This window comes from Rhynchophorus ferrugineus, unplaced genomic scaffold, assembly GCF_030347505.1.
Source record: "Rhynchophorus ferrugineus isolate W39M unplaced genomic scaffold, kcgeb_rfMv2 rfM4, whole genome shotgun sequence".
NCBI lineage: Eukaryota > Metazoa > Arthropoda > Insecta > Coleoptera > Curculionidae > Rhynchophorus > Rhynchophorus ferrugineus.
The window spans coordinates 22,590,097-22,611,254 of record NW_027472583.1 but is presented as its reverse complement, the minus strand read 5'-3'; the positions used below and the strand labels follow the sequence as shown (position 1 = coordinate 22,611,254).

Here is a 21,158-nt window from a genome sequence, read left to right as displayed (position 1 = left end):
CATCTAGATGTTGGACGTCGCGAAACATATTCCTAAAATTTACTACACAGTTAAATCTTAATTTCTCTACGTATAACGTGAATACCTCAATAATTTTCAATGGAAACCTGTCATTTTTTGAAGAGAAATGTTCAAACTATCAATTTTAATAGTTAGGTTAGATTATTTAACAATTAATTATATTGGTAGTTCGCGTTATCACCATTAACTGTCTTTGTTGTCTATTGTATGTAGAAAATGATAAAAATGGAACGATAATAGTAGTCCTCATGAGCTAAGTTGAGAAGTATCAGTTTTTTTTTATTTCATTTAAATAATATTTGATATGAAACTCAAAAGTTAACAATCTATTATTATGGATATTTGAACGATAACATTAATAAAAAAGCAGACTTGTTTCCGATATTTTTATTTTTGAAAACAATTATCAATAATAATAATAAAGCATTCTATTTTATGAAATAAACATTTTGTACATCGATTTATAGGTTGAATCTGAAGTGGTGCAAGCCGAATCATCTGGAATAATATCCTGAACTTGTGCGACAAAATCATCAAAAGGGCAAAAATAGTTACAATTTGGCAGTTTGAGTGGTATTGGTAGAAGACGTTCATAGTTTCCGTAAAACAGCTGAAAATGTTATTTTTGATATTTAAAAGAATATATTTTAAGTACCATATTACCTTAAATCCATATACACCATTGACTTTATGAAGTTCGACTAGTACATGGGAACCGTATGGAGGAACATCAGCAAGTTTATAGGCTTCCAATGATAGTAGGAACGTTGCTATGTTATATTCGTGTGCTGAATACAAAAACATTTTTCTACTGGATGGGCTTAGGGTACCATTAATTTTACTAGCAGAATCATTCAAGATTTTTCTTAACAAATATCCTAAATATAAACTAAATATCATTAACACTTGAAAAATGGTAAAGTTTATATTAATTACCAGCTGTTAGCTGTCGCAGTATCGTATTATTAGTTAATACGTAATAGTTATCAATTGCTGCTGAATGAATTGGTTCGGGATAAATAGCTTTTGTCCATTCTTGGAGAGGAAATCCGAGTTGTTCCTACAACACTTGAATTATCAGTATTCTAAAATATTTTAGTCTAGTAAGAAGAAATCCATCATTTTTTTTCAATATATGGATTTATTTAAATATATCTCGCGCTCCAAATATTGAAAAAGTACCAAAAAAGTGTTAAAATGTTTGACGCAGCCATTTTTTTTAAAATTAATGTCAAAGATATACTGATATTGATAGAATTTATAAAGGGAAACACTTAAACCAAACGATCGAAAATATAATTTACTGTTCTATAGTTCTGGTGCTCTAAATGCCAGTTATGATTAAATTCACAACCGAAGAACAATGGAACCAAAAACTCTGGAAGAACAATTGTTGTAAATATGTATAAAATAAAAGAAATAGCCGACTTGAACCGTTAAATAAGTATTACTCCTATCACCCAGGAGCACAAAAATATATCAAAAAAATATGTTTAAAACGATTAAAAAAACTGAATACAAAAAGATGTTGGATGTATGAATATCACACAAGATAGGCCAAGAAAACCTCGTGGACCTATTTTCCATCTTTGAATTGCCACTGAATCCCAATAACAACGATTCATTTCTGAAACAGGTGAAAAGTGTATCATTGACGACTAAGTCAAACAAAAATTTTGACCACTAGGTGACCTATTCCTAACCATGATAACCTATTTTGGTAATGAAAAATCGACTCACAAGGGGCTTATGAAAATCGACCACACTGAGTTTCAATAGCATAATAGATTTACCTTCAAAATATTAAAAAATTATCAAATATAATGGCTAGTACTGACCGAAGCTGACTGAAGCGTTCAATTTTGTGTCAAAATAATGAATTGATAGATCACCTCAATAATTAAAATTACCTGAACTAACAAACCAAAATACAAAACATAGGCGTTCCATAAACTTCCAGCTTCTCCAGTGTTTTGATACAATATATCAAATAGTTCACTGTATTTCGTTTGAATGTAGTTCGCGATATCTGTCTCACCCAACACTTTGTACATCTCTAAAAATACATCGCAAACGCCCAATGAAAGCAATTCCTGGAATAATCCTAACTGTAGTTACAAATATTGTAAAATATACTTGAAATACCAAACCTTGTCCTGTGATGAGGGAAAATAGTTATAAGGAATTGGCTGCCAGTTTAGGAATGGCGTCCAAACATCCTGCCCTCTTGGGGGATATAAACCTGCCAAGACAAGCTGTGCTGACATTTTAGTTCTATTAACATCTGTGCTTCTCACGTCCAAAGTGTTGATATTCCATTCAGATCCAAGGAAAGAATTATACCTTAACCTTAAAAGTTGACCCAAACGGTATTCAGTTCTTTTGCCAGCCTAAAAGCAACATTTAAAATCAAGTAAGCACTCTATTGTGATCATTTTTCAGTATTGTAAAAAGAGCATTTATTGAGAAAAATTGGTATAAAATCTACTAATCAAAATACGCTTCATCTTTTTCCCATATTTCTGGCAAGATGGTGATAGCGTGTCGAAAGAACGATGTTGATTTGGCAGTGATCAAATCACTAATCTGTTTTCATTCTTTTTCGTCATTTTGGAACCACGTGCAAAGTAATTGTTTTTTTTTGCAACAATATGTCGTTGCCGATTGATTAATTTGGCAAACATCTGCAGTAACAGTGTTATTCGGTATTAGCATTTGGTATAACTCTGCATATACCATCTGTACAGCAAGACTTTATTAATGGCTATAACCATAGCTGTGCCTGCAATTGTAGTAATATATCCACTTTTCATAGCCAGTCTTCTTTACTGACTGGAAAGCAGTGAAAATTATTAAAAAGAACAATTTCGCTCAATTGTTGTAGTAGCAATTTTCTCTCCATTTAGATCTTTGCCTTGTTATGTAAATGTTTGGAGCAGTTGCTTCATGATCTCCTAAACTGTCTGAAAGTTCTTTAACAGTTTGAACCGGGCTCCCGTTCAATAAATCTTGTAATCTGTTTTCGAACTTTAATTGACTCCAGATTGAGTCCATTCTGGGATTTCGAAATTTAACAGTTCTCTATATTAATACCTTTTTGTTTTTGACCAATAAATTGATGATTAAAATACATGCAAGCCCCAATAAATTTATATTAAACAGTAACTCACATTTGTTAATTGTCCATATCCTTCTCTGTAGAAACTTTCATTATAAAATGGATTACTCGGCCATAAGCTGAGAGTATCAGGATTCCTGTCTCCGTGGCGGAACAACTGGAAGGAAATTCACTTAAATTTAATTTCAAGACATATATAGGCGAGTAGGATTCTTACGACATGAACCAGTTGTAAAGTAGAAGTTGCTGTCGTAAGGTTTATAACAGCTTCCAGCAGCAAAATAATTATCGAAAAAAGCCTCATTCTTTTCGTATTAGCAACATCTCCACGTGTACTTGGTTTAAGTACTAAATGATTATCAATTTTTTATGTTGTAATTATCTGAATGAAATCGCCACGTGGAGAAACCTGTCGATTAAATACATGATTATTTTTTTGCAAAATAATACACTTAAATTGTGATTCTTATTCTATTGTGACGATAATGATTCAAGGTACCGAAAGAATAACCGCAGTGGATATTATAAAATTAAAATCCCGCCTTATCTATATTTCATAGGTTAAAATTAATTCGCGTTAAAAAAATAAAATAAAACACTCGAAATCCATTGTTTTGAAATGAAACTTGAATCTATTAGGCGTATAAATTAGTTTTAAAGGATATTTTTTTGTCTTGAAGCTTGCTTGTGATAAATCGGTACAATGTATTTTAATGAAAGCTTTGTCCATCAATATTCTTTACCATTTTCTCCTTTTTAGGTTATTTACGGACTCGAAAGGACTATGTATGTTTTGAAGATATCCACGAATCGAGCTATTTTTTTGATGTCTTCATAACAAGTGACAGGCAAATCACGACTCATATTTTTTTATAACATATTTATTAGATAAGCTTAGTACAATCTTAATTTACAATTAATTTATTACTACTTTTCCTATGTACTTGGATTAATTAACAAGCAAGACGAGTGCAAAAAAATACATTAGTATGTAGTCTTCAATTATAAAATTATAATTATTTATTAATTGTTAGCTATAATTTACACTAAATGTATACACTTTATATAAGTTCGTATGGTTTTATTCGCTTCAATCTCCTGACATCCTGCGCGCTGCCCAGCAGTTGTATTGCTTTAACATGTGGTCGAGCGTTCTTAAGTAGAATAGCACTGTTGTGTCTTCGCTCGAATTCGAACCTTTTTCACACAGTGCTCGGCTCAAATACATCAATTATAGTCACTAGCGTTCCCCATTGATGGTTTCATCGATAAGTGCCTTCAAATTCTAGCTTTCAAATTATTTCGGCAGTCCAGAACGCTCTTTGTCTGATGTCAACATGATCACTTTTAAAATATCGAAACCATTATTCGCAGTAAACTCAGAGAGTATTAACACATTGAAAATATGTTTTTGTCACAGTTCAACGAAATGATACATACTGAAAAGTATGTGTCTGTCAGTGAGGCTTCAACATTATAGAGTATATATAAAGGTTTTACTTAAATAGTCGACACCAAGGAAATGTTTTGCGTGCTGCGTTCAATGGTGGTTCTGAGACCACTTTTTTAATTGGTTCATTTGAATTGGCCTACAAAGGCACTTGATTGGCTCATTTCTATAACGCGATTGTTTATTTCAGTTTGTTTACGACGCCATTTTTGTATGTTTGACAAAAAATACAATTAGCATTTTTGTGAGTTATATTCGATCACTATTATGTCATTATAATGTATCTTCATTCTCAAAAGTGTTGTGTATCCGGTGTATGTGCGTAAATAGAAAACCAGACGTAGGATTTGGAAAGTTTCCTTGGAAGAAAAAATCCAAATTAGCTAGATTAAGATTGTGAGTATTAGCATTGCTTTTACTTGGTACGTACACAATTATTTATATAAAGCAATTGTGTTCATATATATTATTATTTACAGGAATGCAAGAGAAGAAATCATGAAAATATTACACACAATTTAAACACAAAACGTGCCCAAATGATTATACTTCATGACAAGATTTTGTTACCCTTTAAAAAGTTGTTCATCAATTAAAAATCTAATTATTTTGAAGGGATGTTGACACAAATGTGTGTTGGTCAAGATACTTATAATTAATAGTTTGGCTTAAGGCTTCTTAACCGAGATACACTTTTCAACAAAGATATTAATAAAATGAATTAATACAAAATAAAGTAATACAATTTGTAGACCAACAAGATGAGCTTGATTTTATAGATAGAAGTTGTCATGCTTGTTTTATTATAGATGTACTTTTTTTTATTATTTTTATTATAGATTATATTATCAATAATAAATGCTTAAACTGTCCTCGATTTTACCATAATAAAAGCTCAGCTATAATTTTCATCGAACATTTTATTTATTTGTTGCTAAGTATTGCTTTTTAGTATGTTTCTCTATTCTGACGTATATTGATTGAACTGTTTTAATTTTCTATTCCATAATTTTCACAATAACATTGTAGTAATAATTATATCATATCTCAATACATTTTTGTTGTTGAACAATTAAGTAAAACATTAACAGACACAGACTTTCAGTTGTGTTGCTCTGCTTTCACTATGAAGGAACCAAAAGATAGAAGCTTTAATACATCTTATTTCAATTGATAGCACTAAAGAAAAATGAAATAGGGAAAAAGAGCTATAGACAATTTTGATTATATTTTCCACAAGATATTTTTTGAGATTGCAACCATTTTTATATCCACATGTAATTATTATTTATTTATATATTTCATTGTTTTTTACTTATACAAACTACTTATATACAAATATATATTCATTATATACTTATATTTTACCTTTTTGATATTGTATAATATTTGTATCTATATGGAATTTTATATTAAAAAATGGTTTTGAAAAATTACATTTTGGTTTTATTTGCAATTTAATTGGTCAGCAGAGCGTGATGTCAGAGGTTAGTAGAATAAACTATTTTTATTACAGGCGCCTGTAATGGTAATTTAAACTAACCAATGAAATTCAGCGAAATGACGTTCTCGTCGCCTTTCTGCTGAGGCTATGCAAAACAATTGTGAAATTATTTGTATTAAGTTAACACTTTATATATTACTCTACAACTTATAGTTGGTTACAAATTTTTAACTGTTGAAAACCATTTAATATTAATTTATAGGTCAGATAGTAGCCAAATAATACACAGGGACGTAAAATAATAGTTATTAGCTCACAATGGTTTAATATTAGTATTGACATATATTTATAAAATTAATTGCATTACATTATTTCAAATAGTGGGGTATGCTATCTAGACAATAATATTTCTTCTACGTTTTAATTTATCTAGATTTGAAGCAATACAATCTGTATCTGCTGTTGGTAGTATGTCTTGGACCTGCTGGTAAAAATCGTCGTAAACACAAAAATAATCACAGTTTGGAAGCTTCAAGGGTATGGGGTCAGCTTGTTCATAATTTTGATAAAACAACTGCAACAAATAAATAAATTTATATATTCTTCAAATATTCATATTATCTATACCTTTAGACCGTTTACTCCATCAATTTCGTGAAGCTCCAAGAGGACATATCCTCCATAGGGAGGTATATCGGTTAAGTCATAAGCTTCCAATGTTAAGAGTAAGGTAGCTATGTTTGTTTCGTGGCCAGAGTAGAAGAACATTTTCCTATTCTGTGGACTAATGTTACCATTAATTTTGTTCTCTGTATCGAACAAGATTTTGTTCAATAAATATCCTAAAATAGTATTAAATGTTTTAATTATTCTGTATTATATTTATAAATTATATTAGGAATGACAAAATTCTGGGCTATTCATCAAAATATGTAAATGTGTGATGTAAGCGGGCATATTATAAGACAATTTGCTTATTAAATTGCTTAAAAAATAATAGCTTAAAGAATTCAAAAGAAAAATGGTCTAAGAGTTTCGAAAATATCAACATATAATATATCCTAAGAAGCAGTGAACTTACGTCATCAAGATGTTTAATATATTACCTGGCGCAATTTGTAGATTCGTTTTAGAATCAGACAATAATTTGCTTCTCATTTTATTCTAGTTAAAAAGAGACACAAAATATTGGCCTTAACAACCACGGGTAATAAACCGGCAAACGTTGTTTTAACATTTTGCTTGTCTTGAAAATCAAAAATTTGCTCCTTATTATTATCCTGAAAGGATCGCGTTTCTGGTACGTAACTTAAAGCACGAACGAGGTAATGGAGGCCACATCTTGCCAGTAAAATTCCTTAGAGAGGTAAAAATTTTTACTGTTAAATGTTAAGTTGCAACGGTTTTTATTGAAAGAATTTTTTACGTATTGCAGCTACACTGAATGATTAGTGTGGGCAATGCCATTAAAATATTTCAAAATATTAAAAATATAATATTGTCCATTCTCGTACGAAGCGGGTGACGAATCAAGACCAGCTTGATGTTAGATCTATGGGAGATCAAATATATCAAATCTATAAAAACAGTGAATAGTTTTTTCAATATTAGCATAACTTAATACAATTATTTCAAAGGAAACTGTCTGGAAAGTATCTATACATAGCTTAGAGCTATGATATATATTTTTTGAGGCATGTGGAACATCCATTCGTACACTGTTAGATGATATAGGATTCAAATAGTGTAAAGATAACCCACGAAGACGACTAATGAAACTTCCAGACATTGTTTTTAAACTAATACACTTTTTGAAAACATGTAATAAAATCAAGGACGACTTATGTTTCAATTCGTGGATTTAAATCAGACATGGGTATCTCAGAATCGGACATTGGGTCACTCATGGCAAGATGATAAAAAATATTATCACAATAAAAGTTGGCAGAAAAAGGTAAACGCTGGAATAACAATTGATTAAGTATTATTAGTAGTAACATTTATTAATAATTCATTTCAGATATATTGCCCCTATTGTTCTTGGAATTGTTGAGTTAGAATGGTTAATAACATCTATGGTTTGAACGAACACAAAATCAATTTATTTAAAAATAAATGTTTTCATTGTTGAGAAACAGAGAAATGTCCAATTATGTTTTCGATATTTTTAATATATCTATTGAGTAATACGTGTCAGGTGAACCAGACAATCAATTCTGATATTTCTTGGTACTGGTAGCCGCAATGATTTAGGCTACAAGACGGTTTTCCCACTACTGCGACAGTCGCAGGTTCGAATACCGCGAGACATGGATATACTTTATGTTTGTCATTCTAATAATAAATATATCTAGGTCAGTATAAAAACGGACAAGGAATAACACTATCCCAGTTAAACTAATAACCAGGATAGGTAAGACCTTTTGGGATGGTTCAGTTCAGATAACCCTTAGTTGGTAAAAAACAGAAAAAGCAAATTTCTAAAATATCCTGATAGCAAGTATTAGAAATCTATTAATGCATTTGCAGTTAACCAATAGTAACACTATCTATGATTATTGATCTAAATTATCAATGGTAGCGACCTAAATTTTCATATTGTTTTAGCTTTTAATTGATAAACCTATGCTCTATAAAACAATAATTAAGTTGATAGAAAGGCACGCCACGCCATCTCATAATACTAAAACTTCATGTTTTTTACATTTATTATAGTAAAGTAAATTTCTGTATAAAATATGTTTCTTGCCAGATCATAATAAAAATAATCATACCTGAAGTTATTTTTCGTAAAATAGTATTATTCGTTTCAATATAATAATAATCCACTGCAGCAGAATGAAGTGGCTCTGGATAAACACTTTGAGTCCATTCTTCAAGAGGGAATCCTAGTTCTTCCTGTTTTAAATAAATGAGTTAATAATTACCTTAAAATATGACTATATACAGTCAAATATATCTTAATTAATACCGACAAATGTACATTTTGAACGTATAAACTTATTGATCATAATCATATTCTTTTTACCTATATTATTAATTGAAATATTTTTTCTACGTATATATATATATATATATATATATATATATATATATATATATATATATATATATATATATATATATATATATAATAACCAAAGTAAGAAAACTATATAATAATGATCTAATGAAAGTTAGGTTTTAGGATTCCCTCACAAGGCTTGTAACATATTGCGTTCTTGTGTTTAAGGTTCCTTTTGATGTTTTTGCCATATCGGGACATTTGAGCATGTAAATCTTTACGTCAGAGCAATAACTCTCACTTTAAAGGGTTGTTTAAAATATTTTGGTTTTAATCGTTTAGTTCCCACGGAACACAATTTCCTTGTAACTATAGCTATAACACTATAGCTTTGAGATTATTTCAAATCAACAATTAAGTAACTTTCTAGGCTCTAACGATTTGCTCTTGAGTTTATTATGAATTTTGGCAAACTCTACTGGCCTCCCTTCCCACTCTTTTTTACTGGTATCAGAATCACCACTTTTAATCGAAATCAACATGATCGAACCGATATGTTTTTTAAAGATGATTCTAATGTTTAATGAGTATGTATGTATTTCCCATATGCTTCGACTAGTAATATCAAAGCTGCACCTACCTTAAAATTAAAAGAAAAAATCAGAGCTCTCTAAAAAAATTGCTTTTAGCTGACAAGGCTGCATTTTTTTTTTTATTACTCTTCGTGAGTCCACAATCTGCCCTATTGGCAATAAGTATTTCTTATGTCTATATTATATATACATGGCATGTAGAAAATCACTTCATTAAGCAATCTTCTGTATAAAATATTATCTTAATTAATTAGTCTTATTCTAATGCTTATTCTAAACTCTACATATGTCCAATAATCAGATCAGGTGGTGTTAAACGTTTTAGTCTACGCACTTCACTATCACGTCGCATATTTAGCTGATTAGCGAGTACATTGGGATGCACTGACACTCTTTCGAAGTACTTCACACAAACACGTTGGATTACACTCGTTATAGGTTCTAGAGGAATATCGCGTTGTATCACTTTATTTGAAATATAGTACGGAGCATCAACAATGGCACGCAACACCTTATTTTGGAACCGTTGAATGATGGATATATTAGATTTGCTAGCGGTACCCCATAGTTGAATTCCATATGTCCAAATGGGCTTGAGTATAGACTCATACAGCAATACCTTGTTATCTAATGATAACTTGGATTTGCGCCCAATGAGCCAATACATTTGGTATAATTTTAATCCTAGTTGTTTCCGTTTAGAGAGTATGTGCTTCTTCCAGGTTAGGCGTCGATCTAAATGCATACCAAGATATTTAACATGCTCTGCTTGGGGGAGTTGACGATGATTGATATTTACTGGTGGACATGTTCTTCTACGCAGGGTAAACGTTATATGCGTGGATTTTGATTCATTGGCTTTAATGCGCCATGTCTTCAACCATAATTGTATTTGCTCCAGGTGGGTTTGTAGGTTTATTGATGCTGTGACTGGATCTTCATGGGATGCTAAGATTGCTGTATCGTCTGCATATGTTGCCACAGTAGTTATTTTTGTGGTGGGCAGATCAGCCGTATACAGAAGATACAGTACTGGACCCAGTACACTACCTTGCGGAACTCCTGAATATATGGGATTTAATTCGGTATATTCATCGCCTTGATTTACAATAAAATGTCTGTCAGTGAGATACGACTTTAGTAGCTGATAGTCCGGATGAGGGAGAAGTTTCTTTAGTTTAACCTGCAAGCCCGTATGCCATACTTTGTCAAAAGCCTGAGATATGTCTAGGAAAGCAGCCGAACAATATCTTTTGGCATTTAGGTCGGCATTTATTTGGTTTACAAGTCTATGCACTTGTTCTATAGTCCCATGCTTATTGCGAAAGCCAAACTGATGTTCTGGAATAATTTTTCTTTTTTCTATTATATAGTTTAGTTTTTTTATGTATAATTTCTCGAAAACTTTCGAGATTATTGGTAATAAACTTATAGGTCGGTAGGAGGTCACATCTTCTGGTATTTTTCCTGGTTTAAGTATCATTAATATTTTAGCTACTTTCCAGATACTAGGGAAGTAATTAATTCGTAGCATAGCATTAAATATATATGTTAATAGTTTTATAGCCTTTTCTGATAGTTCTTTTAAAATTTTGCCAGTAATTAAGTCATAACCAGGAGCTTTTTTAATATTAATCTCTCTCATTATTGTATGTTTAACTTTTTTGACCGTTAATTTCTCGTGCGGTAAATCCATTTGAAATGGCGAATCTAGAAAGCTAGTAATTTTGTTTTCGTCATCTTTATGTAGCTGAGACTGGAAAGGTTTAAAAACATTTTTTAAGTGTTTTGAGAAAATCTCGGCCTTCTCTTTATTGCTTCTCGCCCAATTATTTTCGCTTGTTTTAATAGGTGGGTTATGCTGCTGGGATCTCCTAAGCTTTTTTGTTGCTTTCCACAACGAATAGTCTGTAGCCTCAGTTGATGTCAAGTTTTCTAGGTATTCTTGAATGCCTTGGTTTTGTTCAATTTGGATTAGATCTCTCAGCTCTTTTATGGCCCTATTAAATTTTCTTTTATTTTCTTCAGTCCTTTGCTGTTGCCAATTTCGTCGTAACTTTCTTTTTTCTGCTATCTTTTTCTGTATTGTACATGATATATGTGTATTTTTTCTTGGAAATGTTTCACTGTTGGGAGTCGCGGAATATGCTGCCTCTTGTATATTTTTTGTAAGATTTATTGCTGCTATTTCTATATCCATTTCAGTTTGTAACGGTAAGTTTAGAGAGATATTTTGGTCTAAGTTTTCTCTAAATGAGGGCCAGTTAGTTCTATTATTGCACAGAGAAGGGGGTTTATCTTTGATGGTAATTTTTGAAGAAATTGTTACTATTATTGGTGAATGATCAGAAGACAGGTCGAAGCATGATTCTGCCTGACACTTTTTTGGATCAATATTTTTTGTAATACAGAAATCTATTGTATCTGGTTTTTTATTTCTGTCTGAAGGCCAATATGTTGGTTCACCAGTAGAGATATGTTGTAAGTTATCTTTCCTTATGGCTTTGAGCAGTTCTCTACCTTTTGAGGTTATTATTCTTGAACCCCACATTAAATGTTTTGCATTATAATCTCCTCCTGCTATAAATCTATTACCTAGCGTACTGAAGAATTCTTGAAATTGTTCTGCCTTGTTGTTATGTTTGGGTGGGCAATAAATCGCAGAAATTGTTAATGGTCCATGGGCTTCCTCTATGGTTATACTGGTGGCTTGCAGGTAGTCTTTGCGGAATTTTTCTTTTTCGAAATGCTCTATATCATCTCCAATTATTATGGCTGTACCTCCATGTGCTTTATCATCAGGGTGATTTGTATGATAAAGCTTGTATTTAGGAACTTTCAGATAATTCTTGTCCGTAAAGTGTGTTTCGGAAACCATCATAACGTCAATATTTTGTTCATTTACGAACATTTTTAGTTCCCTGGCGTGTTGTTGAAGCCCATTGGCATTCCAGACGGCGATTTTGTAGCTATTGGTTTCAGGCATTAGGCAAGTTTGCTTACGACGGTTGTGAGTAGACCAAGCATCGTACTCATTTGATCCATTAATTTGGCCATCATATTTTCTAATCTTGAGATGTTGCTAGTTTCAGTAGGCTGAGATATTGTCTCTCGTTTTTGTGCTGAACCATTTTCAACTATTTGGGCATAAGTTATGTCTGGTTGACTTGTTCTGGTGGGTAGTGGTAGATTGGTAGTAGTGGATTGTTTTTGTTGATGCCTTTTTTCCCTTAAGGCAGGATAGAGTTTCTGCTGTAGTTGCTTGTGAACTGCGCAACCCTTGTAGTTCGCTGGATTTTTTCCGTTACAGTTAACACATTTCACTTTTTCATCGCGAACTTTACGAGTACAATCTCCTGTCTTATGTTCTCCTGCACATTTTACGCATCTATATGATTTGCGACAGTAAGTCTTTGTGTGCCCGTGCGCTTGACACCTTGTGCATTGTGGTATAATTCTTTTTATATGTGGTGGTTATTATTTACATTAGGTTTTATGTCTATATAAAACATAGGCAGAGGTTTTTTTGTCGTGTGATGTCGTATATTGTGAATATTTACGACCTCGTGGCCTTTTTCAGCTAGTGCTACCTTGATGGTGTTAAAGTCCGTCCCGTGATGTAATCCTTTTAATACGAATTTAAATGTTCTCTCGGATTTTGGCCTGAATGTATGGTATTGGGTGTTTCTTTCATCTAATTCTTTTATAAGAAATTTAAAGTGATCCGCTTCGAACAATTGGATTTTAATTGTTTCATAGCTCACTGTTTTAATTGTGTAGTTCGTAGTAATGGTTTTCAATAAGTCATGGATATTTTTTATTATTCCTACCTTATAGACTGTTATTGGTGGTGGTTTGGGAACAACTTTTTCAGGGCTTGGTTGTATGTTCTCTTCAATTTCTTCCGACAGGTTGCTAAAACTGTTTTTTGTCTCTATCGGTTTCTGCAACCAATAGTCATTGATTCTTGTTTGTTTCCTCGCGATTTCTTCTTCTGGACTTCTCAATCGTTTTTTGTTAATGACTGTAGTCCATTCTGATGGTGGAGTTTGCGTTATTGCTGTTTGTTCTAATCTTATATCAAAGTGTGCAGGTGATTTGGTTGAATCGCTATGGTTTGCCATTTTTTAATTTTTAATATTTTATTTAATTTACTTCCAGAGGATAAAAAAAATAAAATAAATACATTGTTTATTTCACGCACCTCATTTTTCACTTACGTTATTTTAGCACTAGTTTTTTACTATAATACTATAAATGAATTTCAAAAGGACTATTGTAAAATAAGATGAAATAATTTTAAACACTAATAAAAATGAGATGCAGTCCTTTTGTCTGGTCACGTAAACACGTATTCACTACACTTTAGGTCGACTGAGAGACGGATAGCCGCATCTGTTATGACAAGGCTGCATTAAAAGCGATTTTGTTACTTATACTACTTATTTAAAACTAACACAGCTAGAATTTGCCCAAACCGATTAAACAGTAGTTACTATACCATATTTTCTAAAACCTTTAAAATTATAAAGTTACATACGTTGCACTAAAATTAATTGGTATTATTTGTATATATAGGTTTATATTGAAAGATTTTTATGCTAAAGAGCAATAAAAACTTTTCCCCTGCTATTTTTCTTGCCATTACGAGGTCTGTATACACAACAACACAACATTCCCATTCTCATATTACCTGAATTTCCATGCCAAAATATAAAAGAAATGCCTCGAAAAGATCGACTGTTTTTCCTGTATTTTCAGCTAAAATATTAAATGTGCTGTTATACCTCTCCTCTATATAGTTCTTGATGTCGTCTTGTTCAAGAACTTTGTCAATTTCTTCGTCCAATTTAGAGCAAGCCATATAAAATAGAATTTCCTAAAATATGTAAATATTTCTTTAACATTCAATGCACTAAATTAGCTATTTAATTGTAATCATTTATCAGTTGCTTGCATATATTTTATTCTTAAAAAGTGTTATTTATTTTATAATACATTTATACATTATTCATTTTACAGTTCTATTTGATGTTTTTGACTTTCATGAAAGATTCAAAATTGTGTTTGTTCTGAGGAAATCTGCTGGCGAAGCCGATCAAAAACTACTAGAGCCAGCTTGGTGGCATAGTGGTTAAGGCGATAGGACGGTCTTCCTACTATTGCGATAGTCGTGGGTTCGAATCATGCTGCGGTATAGTTGTACTTTATGCATGTGATTGTAATTGAAAATGTCATTATAGGCAATAGTGAAAAATCCGACAAGGAGTAACACTAACAGTAGCCACGCCAGTAACCAAGCTGGATAAAACCGGATATCTTCTGGTCTCTAAGTCATTGACCAGCGTTAAACAATAAATCCAGTCCAGATAAACTTTGGTTGCTAAAAAGGAAACTTAAATATATGTATATAAAAAATATTAGAAATATACGTTGAAATTGATCCATCATATTCTAATTGATAACAGTATTACTACTTTTCAAGCTCTGAAACCAAAACCGACAAGAATGAGATAACGATTTATGACAAAGGATGGTCTGGGGACTAAACACTCAATGATAGTGAAAAGGACGATGAATAACAAGAGTTAATGGACAATAACCTAACTCGAACGCTTAAAAATTTCAGTTAGCTTAGTTCATTAATCAACTGTTTCGAGACATTTACATGTGATTGAAAATATCCAAAGGGAGGAATAATTTCCAACCTTTTCCCTGTTACCATTTCATTGCCGCCAGCAATAACAAATAACAAATGCAAAAAGATTCCCTTGCATAACTGCGGTTCCCATACTTGAGTTGTGAAGTTCTACCACGCCCATAGCAGTCACCAGCTGTCTTTGATTACCATTTATTCAAAGCGATGAAGCACGACTATATCTCCGTTCATTCTCAAGTGCCTCCGAGTTATCTTTTAAACCATCTAGTCACTCCTAAAATACTCATGCAAATGATCAGCAAGATTCAGAACAAGAAGGCCCTGGGTTTCGATGATATTTCGATAGCCCAACTCAAAAATCTTCCCTACAAGCAGCTCGCCGAAGTACGTAATATCATCAACGCCATTCTGAGGCTGCAACACTTTCCATACACATGGAAACATGCATTCATTATTCCCAAAAAAGGAGCTAAGTAATCAGCTTCTGACTACAGACCTATCAGCCTACTAAGTTCCATTTCCAAGCTTGCTCAAAGAGAAATTATTCATATAATAAATAATATCATTCTTATTATTATTATAATTATTATATCATATAAAAATATCATTCCAGATGAGCAATTCGGGTTCCGCGTCAAACACTCAGCTGTTCATCAGGCCCATCGGTTGGCTGCAAAAATCAACTGTGCTTTTAACCGACGTGAAAGACATGGAGTGACCTTCTTGGACCTAACCAAAGCCTTTGACAAGGTTTCGCATGAAGGATTAGTGGCGAAATGCATCCGATAAGTAGACGTACCTGATGACCAAACAGCTCTTATCAAATTATTTCTGTCAGAACGATCGTTCCAGGTGAAGATTAAAGATATTCTCTCTAGCCGGAAAACCATCGACGCAGAAGTTCCACAAGGCTCCCTTCTGGCACCCATTCTATTTAATATTTTTATTTCAGATATCCCTAGGAGACCACAAATTGAGGCAGCTTTTTACGTCGACGACACTGCCTGTTTTGCTTCTTCAAGAGTAGCACCGCACATCCGAAGAAGATTCCAAAAACAACTCGATGAGACGGTCCAGTGGTTACATTTCCGGAGGTTGCAGGTCAAGCTACAGAAAACCCAGGCTTCCAGCTTTATCTCCTTCCACAAGAAGCGTTTTGCACCGCGCATTTCGCGTCTTAAAATAGAGAACGCTGAAATCCCATGGTCAGAAGAAGCCACCTATCTCGGTCTTGTCTTCGATCGCAAGTTTAGATGGAATTCCCGCATTCAAAAATCCCTCCATAAAGGCCAAGGTACTGTTAACTTGCTGTTCCCGCTCATCAACCGGGCCAGCAGGTTTCCTCTCTCAATAAAATCTCTCCTGCACAAGATGCTGGTTCGATCAGTCGTTCTATACAGCTCCAGTGTCTATCTAAAATATGTCTCTCCTAGCCAGGTGGAACGTCTTCAAGTCTTTCAAAACAAAATTCTCTGGAGAATAATCAATGCCCCCTGATTCGTCAGGAACAATTAAATACATAGAGAAACTAGAGAAATAGACGTCCCCTAAGTTCACGATTTTATATCTGAGCTCTACTCGATATTTCTCCACTCTTCGTCTCTCGGACAATAGATGTATTACCGAGCTGGTCGATATTTTAGGCCAATAACTCATTCGGCTCTTCGTGGCCTTATTCTATCACAGCCGACACTTCCCCGTCGTGCTCTAACTCCAAATTGTCTCGACCTTCTCCGGCGAGCATGTACCGCAAGCTGTGTGGTGTGATAACAACGCCACGTTCTTGCCTAGCCCTTGTGCCTCTTAACGGTGTTACCGGTTACGGGCACCCTCCTTACTAACAGTATCAGTTAGGGTCATTGGATCATCTGATAGGATGGGGTTTAGTGGGTAGCCCAGAGGCAGTCTCCACATAACCAGTCCAACTCGCTTATTCCTGCGGGTCTTCCCGACCAGGTATCCGTAACAGGATTCCCCTTCCCGGTTCCAGGCCAAAAAAAAAGCACGACAATAGTTGTATTGCTGCCAAACCAACATCGTTTCGCAATGTTGCCACGAAATGGATAAAGGATGGATTGTAGAAATGATGAAAAATATTTGAATTAATATATATTGACCCAATTTATCTCAAAGTTCCTTTTTAAAATAAAAAAAAAACATGAAACTACATACAAGCATCTGATAAAATTGATTCACGTTCTAGTAAATGTAAAGTAAGTTATTAACTTATTCATCTATAGTATTTACCTTATCGTCTTCAGACGGTAAATAATTATATGGTACTGGTTGCCAATTAAATGAAGATAACCAAACATCATCATCTTCAGGAGGCCATAATCCTGCGTTAACCAGCAACGCTGACATTTTTGTTCTATTAACATCGGAACTTCTAACATCGATGTAGTTAATATTCCATTCAGAACCCAAAAAATCGTCATATCTTTCTCTGAGTGCCTGGCCCAAAGAATACTCCGTTCTTTTCCCATTCTGTAAAATCCATGATTATAATTAATAAGTGCGAATATTTATGAAATTATTACCTTACATTGGTTAGTTGCCCGTACCCTTGTCTATAGAAACTCTCGTTATAGTAAGGGTTGGTTTCCCATAAGCTAGAAGTTTCTGGATTTCGATCTCCATGACGGAATAACTTAAATATAAATTATGCGTAGCTGATTTATCACATGTTAATAGTTGAAATTAAAAAAATTGATTATCATAGAAATATTAATATTAATAATGGAGTCAAGATATATTAAGTACTTAGTTCATATCAATAACATTATCAGGTATATTATTAAGTGCTAGACTATTCCTATTGTTTGACGAATTTTTGCCTGTCTAGTTCCTTCAAGGCTATTTTGATCTATTTGTGTATATTATATAGCGCGAATTATATGAAAAATGATAGGTTTATTTCAAACTGTGATGAGAGGGTAATCCATAAATAAGGGTTTCGTTAATATTAGATCACCAATTCATTCCATTTAAATAATAATAGTTTATTAAATAAAAATTAAAGTATTTCTGTATTTGAACTCTGCACGTTTCATAGCTAGCGCAGTCATAAAGTCATAAAAAATATTGAGGATGCTCAAAGTCATCTATCCATAAATTAACAGAATTAAGAAAGATCCTCGCTTTTAGAAACACCCAGAGTCTATGAAATCCTTACACAATATCGCAGTTTAGACTGTATGGCTACCAAAGATGGATTGGAATAGCTCAATTGCCCAGCCGTAAAGTGTTGGAATTTTTATGTAACTAATGAGAAAACAATTCTGTACAAGGTATACAGTTTATCTAAGAAATCAGCCAATGCACTTCGATTATTATTATTCGATATTATTCGATATTAACTTAATTTTGGTTTGCAACGTTGCCGTTTTGTAATCTCTAATCATCGTCGCTAATGATGAATTTTTTGGACATTTGACAATAATGTCAATCACTACTGAATTCTGATTCTGACTGATTCGGTTACATATTCCGAGGATACATTACTTAAAAAATACCTCCGGATTTGGCGTATGCGCACTATCCTACATAGAGAATTATAGAAATGAATAAATTATACAGTCGTCCTTTTCTAATGGCGGTACGTTCATTTCAAGTTGATCAATTCAGTCGGTCAAGTGAAAATAACAAAAAAATCTAGAATATTTAGATTTTGAGTTACATTAATAATTCTGTAGGAATAATAATAAATTGTTTTGTTATTCTTCGTGGATTAACATACATTGATTTTAAAATATGGAAGAACAAGGGTAAGTGCAGAATGTAGGGTTAAATTTTTAAAAGTTATAAAATCCAAACAGGATAAATTTTATTTATAGTGGGAATGTTAGCTGCCAAATGTATAACATATCATTTTCAACGACATCAATTAAGTATCAACATATGATAAAATTTAATGATAACAAGAACAAAGAAGAGAATGATTCTTGTTGTGTTGGAAGTGGTCAATTCATTAAAGAGGTTTGTCCATTAAAAGTAGTAGCAAATAATTGTAGTAACTGGTAATAATTAGATATTTATTTTAAACATGATAAATTTTAGTAATAATTTAATTTTTATTTTATAGATGAGAATGAATGTAGCTAGAATTTGTTGAGAATTAAAGTCGAAGAATGTGAAATTTAGAGAATCGGAGAAGATATTAGACAGGATTTTGCTAAGATGTAAGAACAGTGGATAGTGATACCATGAAATAATTGAATAAAAGTAGACCTGGACCAAATAAACAAAATATAAAATTCTCAAAAAGGAAGGAAAAATCCACTCCGCGAAAAAAAAACTGCATTTGGCAGTATATTCGACATCATCTATGACGTGCATAATTGGAAGGACTATACCTTGGAAATTTGTGTAAAACCAGCACAATTCAGAACATCATCGAAGGCATCAAGCAAACTGGTGAACGAAAGTACGATCGATACAAATAATTTTTCTGCAACTATAAACTCCCTAGGCGATACAACGTCAATATCTCCGTGGTAGTTACTTTAGAAGATAGGGATTACATCACGCGAACAATACGTATCTGGTTGTCCAAAGAAAGGGTGCATTTATATCAGAGTGTGAGATGCTACGTGGTGTACTAATAAGCACTTCATTTATATGAAAATAGCAACCTGTAATATCGTTTTTGGGGTTGATTTTTTCGTTAAAATAAGATATTTTTAAAGTAAATTCAAAGTTTTTTGTTTCTAAACCCCACACATTTCATATTTTATATAGAAATAGACAGAGTACTTGAGTAATCCGACTTTAATCAGTGTAGCGCCAAATTTTCTAAATAGGTACTTCAATAAAAATAAACGTATCGACTTTATCGGAAGATACATTCTAAAGACTGTGAGTTAATTAAGGTTTTGTTTTATAAAAGCAATGTTTTTCAATTTAACTATGAAACCTTTGCTGATCATTACATATCTTCTGTAAATTTTTATCAATTTAGTATGTTCACAATTTGTTTCGAATAGTTCTCGTTGATTAAACAATTTATTACAACTTTAGGAAATAAAGTTCCCAACATATCATCGGACAATAGATCGAAGAGGCCTATTTGTAGTATTATTCGATTATATTCGAGAATGGTTGCAATAAATGTGTTAAACTTGAGTAACAAAATAATTATTGTTAAGAGTTTCCTACTTCAGTTTCAATTACGAAAATAATCTTTTTAGAATGAAAATAACGATATATTATTAAACGTATTATACATGACTAATTGTAACGTTATGAGAACTGTTCTTACCACATGCACCAATTTCAACGTTGATGGTTGCTCAACGGCAAGAACTTGAAAACCTCCAAGCCAAAAAGCAAATATAATGAGAAACTTCATTTCTATATAAGGAGAAACCTTTGACAAAGTAAAAACTACTTACTAAACTAATTCCATCAATGCTAAATGTGTATCATGATAATAATATCTTATCGGCATGCAAAGCAATGACAGGAAGATGTTAGAAAATTTGACAGGTCCTTAATATATTTTTTATAACTTCTCTTTGTGTACAGTTGTTACAAACTAAAAACAATATTATCTTGATTGGGAAATCCAGTTATCAATATTTTGAAGAGGAATGAATTATTTTTCGTGCAATATTTTAAAATATATATTTCTGATATAAGCCTACTTAAACATCCGTATTTTTAAACCCCAACATTTTTATAAGTTTGATTTTTGTATCACTCTTGTAATTTTATCTCTTTATCATCTTTTCATACCCATAATTCTACATTTATGAAATAATTATCATAAAAGATATGATCTTAGTTTATGATAAAATCGAAATTAACTAACTTAATATCAAGTTATAAAAAAACTTGCAGTACAATTTCTATAAAACTAATAGAACTT

At 32.5% G+C, this 21,158-nt stretch overlaps 2 protein-coding genes and 1 long non-coding RNA gene across 4 annotated transcripts; 1 reads left to right on the top strand and 2 right to left on the bottom strand.

The window, feature by feature from the left end:
* Positions 1–393: 393 nt before the first annotated feature.
* On the bottom strand, positions 394–3,579 carry LOC143196411 (venom acid phosphatase Acph-1-like). Its single transcript, XM_076404076.1, has 7 exons — positions 3,357–3,579; positions 3,192–3,296; positions 2,172–2,411; positions 1,932–2,114; positions 958–1,081; positions 685–899; positions 394–631 (listed from the first exon to the last, which is right to left on the bottom strand). The coding sequence occupies exons 1-7, from the start codon at positions 3,441–3,443 to the stop codon at positions 455–457; spliced, it is 1,131 nt and encodes a 376-aa protein (XP_076260191.1). The 5' UTR covers positions 3,444–3,579; the 3' UTR covers positions 394–454.
* Positions 3,580–6,327: 2,748 nt separating this feature from the next.
* LOC143196409 (venom acid phosphatase Acph-1-like) lies at positions 6,328–20,709 on the bottom strand. 2 transcript variants are annotated; one of them, XM_076404074.1, is made up of 7 exons: positions 20,550–20,709; positions 17,835–17,939; positions 17,537–17,776; positions 14,324–14,509; positions 8,808–8,931; positions 6,661–6,875; positions 6,328–6,607 (listed from the first exon to the last, which is right to left on the bottom strand). In XM_076404074.1, the coding sequence occupies exons 1-7, from the start codon at positions 20,637–20,639 to the stop codon at positions 6,428–6,430; spliced, it is 1,140 nt and encodes a 379-aa protein (XP_076260189.1). In that variant the 5' UTR covers positions 20,640–20,709; the 3' UTR covers positions 6,328–6,427. The 2 variants fall into 2 exon arrangements, with proteins under 2 accessions (XP_076260189.1, XP_076260190.1); XM_076404075.1 differs by lacking the exon at positions 14,324–14,509.
* LOC143196412 (uncharacterized) lies at positions 18,535–20,518 on the top strand. Its single transcript, XR_013005741.1, has 3 exons — positions 18,535–19,056; positions 19,126–19,308; positions 19,374–20,518. It is a non-coding gene; the product is annotated as an uncharacterized LOC143196412 (long non-coding RNA).
* Positions 20,710–21,158: the final 449 nt, after the last annotated feature.